Source organism: Puntigrus tetrazona, chromosome 13, assembly GCF_018831695.1.
Source record: "Puntigrus tetrazona isolate hp1 chromosome 13, ASM1883169v1, whole genome shotgun sequence".
In the NCBI taxonomy this organism is placed as follows: Eukaryota; Metazoa; Chordata; class Actinopteri; order Cypriniformes; family Cyprinidae; genus Puntigrus; species Puntigrus tetrazona.
Window position 1 is genome coordinate 21,946,976 of NC_056711.1, and position 10,000 is coordinate 21,956,975.

Here is a 10,000-nt window from a genome sequence, read left to right on the forward strand (position 1 = left end):
ATTACAATGTATTATTTTAAAATAATTGAATACACAATTACATTTATATATTTTTATTACAATAAATACTTATATAAATATATATAAAAACAAATATTTAAATATTTATAATGTAACATTTTGTAAAAATGTTTTGATGAAATAACGTATTTCAAATGAATGATTTATTTACATATCTATCTATATATATATATATATATATATATATATATATATATAAGCACTATGTATGTATATGTAGATAAATGCAACAAATAATTTTAATTTTAATATAATAGTGTAGTATTTTTTCAAAATAATTCAAAATATGATACCATTTTCACATTTGTTATTTAATAAATATATTATTATATATTTACTGTATATTGTATTGCTAATAAACAGTGTGATATTTGCGTCTCTGAGTGTTTGTGTGAGACACCGAGCGTGTGACTGACCTCAATGACCTGCTTGGAGTCCAACCTGAAGTTGAAGTCGCCGAAGATGAAGTAGGGCAGCCGCTCGAAGCGCTGATCCGTGATCCTGCGGAGAGATTGAGACGCACTCGGTCACTGATGGTCAGAGCAGGAGCCCCACCTAGTGGACGAGTGAGCGGCGGGTGATTGACAGCTGACCGCTGATGTCACTCATCCACTGCTGAGGATCTGATCCGCTCGGAAGGATTCACGATTATTAACTGAGTGCAGAGCTCCAGATTCATGTACCTGCAGGTCTCAGCAACGTCTTAAAAAACGCACCTTAAACGAGGGATAATTAACTCCCCATAGCAAATAATTTACTTGAGCAAGTGATGAGGAATTAGGCCGAGTCGGACGAGTGTGTGTGTGTGTGTGTGGGGATTAATGGAAGGAGGATGCTAGGCCGGCTAATCGTCGGGATAAATCTCAGCTCACTCCCAACACCTAATAACAATGTATTTATAGCCCTGTAAAAGAGAAGCCTCTCCGTGCTCATAAAACACACACTTTTACATCTCTGACGCTTCACTGGCACTCAAACTCCAGACTCACTTCACAGGAGCTCTAACACAGAGATGATGATGATGGACATGCACTCGTGATGATCCATACATCTCATGTCTTCAACTCCATCAGACCTTTTGGACAGTTATTTTGCATAAGTGTATACAGTAAAATACACACACACACACACACACATATATATATATATACAGAAATGATGCATTCTGAGTAATATCAATCAAGCTGCTATCTGCTTACTCATGTAAAAACGTTACAGCTTTTATTTTAAACCCTGAGGAACACATCACAGGTTCATCAAGAACAAAATTGCTTTAATGAAACTCCTCTCATTGTCTTTTCAAAGTGAAAGATGCCTTGTCACCTGATTCACTGAAATACACTTCTCTTGTATTTGGAAAAAGCAAGGCTCCTGCAGGAACGTGAACTTGTGATGCCTTGAACGCCGCTTTTTTTGTGTTAAGATCGAGTTATATATGTGAGGAATAACACACAGCACTTTTTTCTGAAAGTGGTATCTGTTTTTGCTAATTAACTCTTTGTTAACTAACAGCAGCCAAAACAACTAATAACCGGCTGCTGTGATGTCTGTTCAACAACACAAGTTGCTAACTTAATTATAGTGTGACATTACATTAAACAATACAAATATATTGTCTTTATGAGTGTGAAGTCTGAATGAGAAATTATTACAAAATAAAAGTACATTTAAAAACTATTGTTAGCTGGGATTAAATGTGATTAATTTCAGAAAAAAGTGCAATTAATCAGCTGCTTTTTAATCAATTATTAATATATTAGGTGTGTAATGTCTCTCTCTCTCTCTCTCTCTCTCTCTCTCTCTCTCTCTCTCTCTCTCTCTCTCTCTCTCTCTCTCTCTCTCTCTCTCTCTCTCTCTCTCTCTCTCTCTCTGTCTCTCTCTCTCTCTCTCTCTCTCTCTCTCTCTCTCTCTCTCTCTCTCTCTCTCTCTCTCTCTCTCTCTCTCTCTCTCTCTCTCTCTCTCTCTCTCTCTCTCTCTCTCTGTCTCTCTCTCTCTCTCTCTCTCTCTCTCTCTCTCTCTCTCTCTCTCTCTCTCTCTCTCTCTCTCTCTCTCTCTCTCTCTCTCTCTCTCTCTCTCTCTCTCTCTCTCTCTCTCTCTCTCTCTCTGTCTCTCTCTCTCTCTCTCTCTCTCTCTCTCTCTCTCTCTCTCTCTCTCTCTCTCTCTCTCTCTCTCTCTCTCTCTCTCTCTCTCTCTGTCTCTCTCTCTCTCTCTCTCTCTCTCTCTCTCTCTCTCTCTCTCTCTCTCTCTCTCTCTCTCTCTCTCTCTCTCTCTCTCTCTCTCTCTCTGTCTCTCTCTCTCTCTCTCTCTCTCTCTCTCTCTCTCTCTCTCTCTCTCTCTCTCTCTCTCTCTCTGTCTCTCTCTCTGTCTCTCTCTCTCTCTCTCTCTCTCTCTCTCTCTCTCTCTCTCTCTCTCTCTCTCTCTCTCTCTCTCTCTCTCTCTCTCTCTCTCTCTCTCTCTCTCTCTCTCTCTCTCTCTCTCTCTCTCTCTCTCTCTCTCTCTCTCTCTCTCTCTCTCTCTCTCTCTCTCTCTCTCTCTCTCTCTCTCTCTCTCTCTCTCTCTCTCTCTCTCTCTCTCTCTCTCTCTCTCTCTCTCTCTCTCTCTCTCTCTCTCTCTCTCTCTCTCTCTCTCTCTCTCTCTCTCTCTCTCTCTCTCTCTCTCTCTCTCTCTCTCTCTCTCTCTCTCTCTCTCTCTCTCTCTCTCTCTCTCTCTCTCTCTCTCTCTCTCTCTCTCTCTCTCTCTCTCTCTCTCTCTCTCTCTCTCTCTCTCTCTCTCTCTCTCTCTCTCTCTCTCTCTCTCTCTCTCTCTCTCTCTCTCTCTCTCTCTCTCTCTCTCTCTCTCTCTCTCTCTCTCTCTCTCTCTCTCTCTCTCTCTCTCTCTCTCTCTCTCTCTCTCTCTCTCTCTCTCTCTCTCTCTCTCTCTCTCTCTCTCTCTCTCTCTCTCTCTCTCTCTCTCTCTCTCTCTCTCTCTCTCTCTCTCTCTCTCTCTCTCTGTCTCTCTCTCTCTCTCTCTCTCTCTCTCTCTCTCTCTCTCTCTCTCTCTCTCTCTCTCTGTCTCTCTCTCTCTCTCTCTCTCTCTCTCTCTCTCTCTCTCTCTGTCTCTCTCTCTCTCTCTCTCTCTCTCTCTCTCTCTCTCTCTCTCTCTCTCTCTCTCTCTCTCTCTCTCTCTCTCTCTCTCTCTCTCTCTCTCTCTCTCTCTCTCTGTCTCTCTCTCTCTCTCTGTCTCTCTCTCTCTCTCTGTCTCTCTCTCTCTCTCAGCTTTATCTCAGTAACAGGCGTGTCTAATGCGATGGCCGCTGGGTTTTGTCCTCAGACTCGAGTCATGAGCGGCGGGTCAGAAGGTAACGCTCTGTTTACACGCTTGTTTCCTAAAGCCCCGCCGCACTGGGCCCTGACTTTTAGCCCGGCCCCTAGGGGCCCCGGAGTCACGCATTAGACACAGCGCTGCGGCCGTCAATGGGACGTCAGGTGGGGGGTCCGAGAGACATTCACACTCACTGTACACACACACACACACACACACACACACACAGGCACTCTAGCACACTTTAATGATAACTACGTTCAGGAGCCTTTTCACACCAGACAGGAATAAACCTCCTGAAAACAACCCAGCAAATATCACTTTAAACATATTATATATATATATAAAAAAACTGTTAAATATACTAATTAAATACATTTAATCAGTGTAGAAAAATGTATTTAAATATTTAATGCACTAATGTGTGATTTAGTAAAAAAAATTAATTTTCAATGTACTAAAATGTTTTCAAATATAATATTACAGTTATTATTAGTATTATTAAATGTAAATGTTTTAAACTGTATAGCTGTTGTAATGTAAAAGTTATGTTATAAAGTAAAAGTATAATGTTATAGCTCTAGTAATGCACATGCTCTGAGTATGTGTGTGTGTGTGTGTGTGTGTGTGTGTGTAGTGTGTGTGTGTGTGTGTGTGTGTGTGTGTGTGTGTGTGTGTGGTGTGGTGTAGTGTGTGTGGTGTGGTGTAGTGTGTGTGTGTGAGTGTGTGTGTGTGGTGTGGTGTAGTGTGGTGTAGTGTGTGTGTGTATGGTGTGGTGTGTGATGTGTGGTATACTCCAGAGAGAAGGGCACTAATGCAGCTTTTGTGTATGTGTGTGTATGGTGTGTGTGTGTATGGTGTGTGATGTGTGTGTGTGTGTATGGTGTGTGTGTGTGTGTGTATGGTGTGTGTGTGGTGTTTGTGTATGGTGTGTGTGTGTGTGTGTGTGTGTGTGTGTGTGTGTGTGTGTGTGTGTGTGTTGTGGGGGTCACCTGTGTGTGAGGTGGCTCAGTGCTGTGGAGACTCCAGAGAGAAGGGCACTAATGCAGCTTTTGTCCCGCTCCGGAGGAGAATCAGGGAGAAAGCTAGCATCCGGGAGAATGTGCTCAGAGGACCACCGGAGGCTTCGGGAATGACCTTTGACCTTCAGAGGTGACCACCCTCAACACATTCCCTCAGAGCTGTCAGGTGTGTGTTTATTGACATTTATTTGATATTAAAAATATCTGTTTAAAAAATAAAAACAAATAGACATCATAAAAAAATTCAGAGCTTTTAATAAAAGAATTAAATACATATATAACATATGCATGTCTTATTAAATAAATACTATACATAATAATAATAAAAGATAGACAGAAATGTTCTGGATAGTTGCTAGGGTGTTGCTAGGGTGTTCTGGTCTCTAGATATGAATGATTTGATCCAGTGATATTTTCGTAATCAATGACTAACCATTATATTTTCTTCATATTTTACAAATACTCATGTATTTTACCACTTTAATTTCATTGCGTGCCATTGTAGTTTTTATCATCATTGTGTTTAATACGGTTCTGTTTTTAGATCTTACTTCAGTGTTACTTTGTTTTGTGACTGTTGTGTTGGTGAAAGTTTTTCTCTCTTCACTTTAAGATTTTTTTTATTTCAAGCAATGATATTATTTCTGGTTTTAGTTTTAGTTGTGTGTGGATTGATGTTTGTGTTTCTGGCCTCAGACAGCGCTTCACTGAACGAGTGTGTGTGTGTGTGTGTGTGTGTGTGTGTGTGTGTGTGTGTCAGTGGCTGTAGACCGCAGGGTGTGTATGAGTGTAGGGTGTGAAGGGGCCTGGCTGACTGATTAACCTTTGACCTCTGGGCCTCCCAGGGTGAGAAGGCAGCTAACAAAGTCAATGCTGATCGACACTAATACCTCCATTCAGCAGCGGTGCACTAACACTCATCAGCAGCCCAGAGACAGACACAAAAACACTCCGATCCCTCCCACACACCCCAGCGCAGGTCACACACACACCCCAGCACATACGCTCCACAACACGTAGATCAATACACACATATATAACACGTATACAAACATTTTGTTCACACAATAAAAGCTGTAAGATTCTTTTTTATTTTTATATTCCATATTTGCTAAATACATTTACTGAATATATCATGTAGTGTATGTACATGAACGTAGAAAAAATTATAGTAAAGTCTATGTCCAAAAATGTTTAAAAATGATACCAGTAGTAACGTCACAGTGAAGTCTAATGAATGACTAAATGATATATGGTAACTTAAAATATTCGAATGAAATAAAACCATGAAACGGTCTCAGAATCAGTCATTAAAGCTCATTTCTCTCGAGCCACGCATTGTTTTTCTTAATGATGTTTTCTTTCATACAAGGAGCTGAAACTTTTCGTATTTCTTCTTTAAAAAACATTCCACTTATTGACACGTTTAGTTCTCTCTCTCTCTCTCTCCTCACACACAGCATCTCTCTCTCTCTCTCTCTCCCTTTCAGCCTGTTGTTCTGGGAAAAGCCAAAAGGGAAACATTTATCCGGGAGCCTCTTTGAGTCTCCTGACAGTTGACTGATGACCATCCATAAAGTCACAAAGAATAGTTGTGTGGCGGCCAGAGCGGCCCGGCGCTTCCCCCTGGGAAACTAATTGCCCTGAATTGTTAACGGCAACATTATTTTTCTGCCAATCACGGCTTTTCAATGGGCCAAAAATGAGCATGAAACAAGCCTTTTGACTGAACAGAAAAGTTAAATGTCTCCAATGTTGATCAAATTAACTTCAGCCGCCTGACAATGGACTATATTTGTGTGAAAATAAAAGCCCGGCACAATGGGGCTCTTTTAGGCCAGATTTCACAGTTGTGATGTAAAACCGCTCCGGCCTGAACCTGAGCACATCTTCTGAATGGAAGAACATATCTGAGCACACAAAAGAGCCAGCAACTGATCGGATGCGTCAAAACCAGAGCGATCTGCTCAGAAACGCAGGACGCCGCCATTTACAGGCCGTGCATATCAAGCAGTGACCACACAGAATGAAGACGCTTCGGCCGACAGGACCCTTCCCAGGAGGCTTTGAGAGATAAACAGCGCTCGTCTGGTAACGCACTGGGGCCGTCGACATACTCAAACATTTCTAAAAACTGGGAATGAGAACTGGCAGACGCTTTGAGAACCTCAACATACAATGCGTTTCTTTTTTTAGATTTTATAACACTATTTTGTTGTAACGTAACCCGGGAATCTACGGAGCACCCTTAGTGCCAACATATCCTTTTATCTAAGAAGTTAAATTAGTGTCAAAATCTTCTGTAACATATCTGGCCTTCTCCTCATCTCTCACTGACTTCTGGACTGAAGGTTGTGAACATGAACATGTACGCCTGCTGATGAACTTTAAGCAAGCAAAAATAATTGATTTTGTCTTAAAAGAAAAAAAAAAGACTTTTTTTGAGCAATCATAAGGAATTAAATTCCATTTGAGTTGATACGGATATGGTCTTATAAATACACTGATACGTTCAAATATAATTCATCATCAATACTAAAAATGTATATGTGCATCAGTGTTTTTGTGTAGTTCATGTGCAATTTAAAATGTCAAAGTCCTCAATTTAAATGCAGTAATATTGCTTTCACGTATCATTTCTGCTGGTCAGATAGAATACAGTTTTTGAGCAATCGTTGCAAAAAAATGCAATAAATGTCCACTATAAATTTCACATAATGAATTGCATTCAAATAAAAACATTCATCAACACACGTATATTTTGAATCAGTGTTTTGGGCGTAGCATCACGCGTAATTATCAAGAAACCGTGCTCAATTTCTGAATTAATAAAGAGAAGCCAAATGCATTAATAACTCAGTAACACTCGAAGCCTCATCACTGATAAATTACAGATCATCGGGGTCTGCTCGGAGCAGGAATGTGAAAACGGCTCGGAGCATCTGAATGCACGAGGAGGGTTAAAAACGAGGTGAATGTGTGAGGAAAAGTCAAACTGGAAGAGGTCTGAGTGTAGGGGGAGGCTCGGACAATGGGCTGAAGTCGGTTCCCAAACGGCGCTGAATGAGCGCTCTGTTGGAGGTAGCGCTGCTTTCTAAAGGCTGTTGAGCCACATTGTCCTCCTCCATCACAACAGCAGAATAGACTTTACTGGTGGCTGCCAAAAGGTTAGTAGCGCCGCTGAAAAGAGCCCGACATTATTCACTGCTTTGGGGGAAGGTGTTGTGCTCCATTCAGACGCGTGGAAACACGCTTCCGCCTCAGCGCTCCACTCTCAGAGACAGAGTTATTATAGAGTTATACAATCATAGAAAGTTTGATCCAGCCCAACGTACTTGAACAGAGATCTGTCGTTAATGGGATGGAAAATCTCCTTCGTTCATATTAATTACAACTGATTTTTTACTCTTACTTTAGATTTTACATTTTGATGTTTAGAGTTCTGTTTAATTAAAATGAATGAAAAATGTCTAAAATATTTTCTTTACCCTTTAAGGTGACATTTTAACAAATTATTAAGAATTATCACATGACATGCAGGTGTTTAATAAAATGTTAATCTTTTTATTAAGCCTTTTGTTTTTATTTAAAAATATTAATATTGTATTTACATCTTTACGATTTCAAGAAACAGCAAGAAATAGCAAAAATGTTTACCCTTTGAAATGTATTATGTTTAATAATAATTTAATGATCTCATGTCAGTTAATGGTCACGACATACAGGTAAAGAAAATATTTTTATTTCTATATTTCATAATAATTTAACGATCGGATGTCAGTTAATGGTCACTACATACAGATGATTGGATTTTTAAATGTTTTCATACACGTTGTATTTTGATTGATTTATGCTCTAAAATGTTTTGAAATGACATGATTTGAGATCACACACAACCCTTGGAGAACACGATTTAATCAGAAGAAAAACAAGTGCTGGGATGAAGCGTTTACGAGACGAATATAAATAAAAGAGCTGTAAGTAAGTATTCAAAGTAAGCAGCAGAAAGGTGTTTTTAGACTGTAAATCAGGGTAACTGGTGGTGTAATAAACCTCTCCGGCCTCTCATTGGACGGAACGTGAAGGTGCGAGTGGAAGAATATGACACCATATTGATACGCATGCATTCATTGCTTCAAGCAGATTGTCTGACCTGTCCAGGACGAAGCCCAGCGCTTTCTGCCTCGTTCCTGAGTAAACCGACGGGCTCTTCTCCCACGCCACCAGGTTAGACGCGTCGTGAAACAGGTGGATGTTCACCAGGTCAAAGGCACTGAGAGACAGAAAACACACACCTTTATACTATCAGCACGGTCCCGGTCTCAAAAGCTTAAATAACACCTCCTATCAAGCCACAAGTGCTGCAGCTGATTTATTATCATGTCTATAAATGTGCACAGGATGGAAAACAATGGATTGAAAGGGAAATTAAGCTTATTTCAGTGATTTCAGATGAACTCCTTTCATTTTAAATTATTTTAATAAAACACACTACAATACGTTTTATCTTGATTATTTTCGTTTAAAAAATACGCTATGCTTTAGTATTTTATTTTATTCTAAATGAATAAAAAGTGTTATTTCGTTTGTTTTCATTTTAAATCATTTATTTAAATTAGTTAAAATAGTTTTTCCAATTTTTCTGCATTTTAATTTAATTTAAGTTTATTTTATTTAGATTTTTAATTTATAGAATATACACGTAGATTTATATAAATATATAAATGCATGTTTTTTTAAGTGATACTTCATTTAAACTTTCAGTATTATTATTAATATTTAATAACCATATTTTTCAGTGTTTCATTTTTATAAAACTGAAAAACTTTAACATTTTTTTATTTATTAATATTTTGTTAATAACTATTTTTCGGTATTTAAATTGTTTTAATACAATTAAAGAGGTTTTTTTTTTTGTATTTAGAATATTTATTTATTTTTTTTTTTGATAGTCTTTATTTTAACGTCCTTCAATTTTTTTCCCCTCTGTTAAATTGAATGAATTGAAGTCAAACGGCGTGCAGGTGGTGGTTTGATGGCGGTCTGTGTTTGGGAAGCAGCCGAACACCTTCACGACGCCTGATAATATTCTCAGTGCTCACTGATGAACACGAACACATCCAGGAGCTCCGGAAGCTTCTCAGTAATCAGGTTTGTCAGCGCGGCGCGACTAAGCCTGTTATTCCTCCGTCACCTTCTCTTGGGCTTCATCCGGTGTCAGACGCTCTTGTTCTCGTGTCGCTCTTCTATTGCATTAGTCGCTCTCTCTCTCGGCCCGATCATGTCATCTGTCATATGTAAGCGCTCGGCTAACGCGATTAGCTGTAATCTAATCCTGTGGTTCAGACGGGAGAAACTCGCTCACGAGCGCGGTTAGTCCTTTAGCAGAGACTTTTATCCCAAGTGACTAGCGCCGACTTATTACAGCTTCACTTCTCCTCCGAGCGAGAGCCGAAGCGACGGCCGACCGGCAGCAGAACAGAATCAATCCTGCATCTAAAGCACAGCAGAACCACTTCAGCTAAAATATAGACTTAATATTTCAATCCTTTACCACATGTTCAAGGTCCTCTGATGTCCAATAACAGGTCCATGACAAGCAAGAGAACCAAAAAAATTATTTAGTTCAAAAGGGTTTTATTTTGAATTATAAATGT

At 39.5% G+C, this 10,000-nt stretch overlaps 1 protein-coding gene across 1 annotated transcript in view; it reads right to left on the reverse strand.

The window, feature by feature from the left end:
• LOC122356328 (inositol polyphosphate-5-phosphatase A-like) overlaps positions 1-10,000 on the reverse strand; it is a 116,253-nt gene that overhangs the window by 38,618 nt on the left and 67,635 nt on the right. The window contains exons 8-9 of the mRNA XM_043254889.1: positions 8,497-8,616; positions 438-522 (exon numbers count right to left, since the gene is read on the reverse strand). Coding sequence (XP_043110824.1) covers positions 438-522; positions 8,497-8,616 — 205 coding nt within the window. The remainder of the gene's footprint in view (positions 1-437; positions 523-8,496; positions 8,617-10,000) is intronic.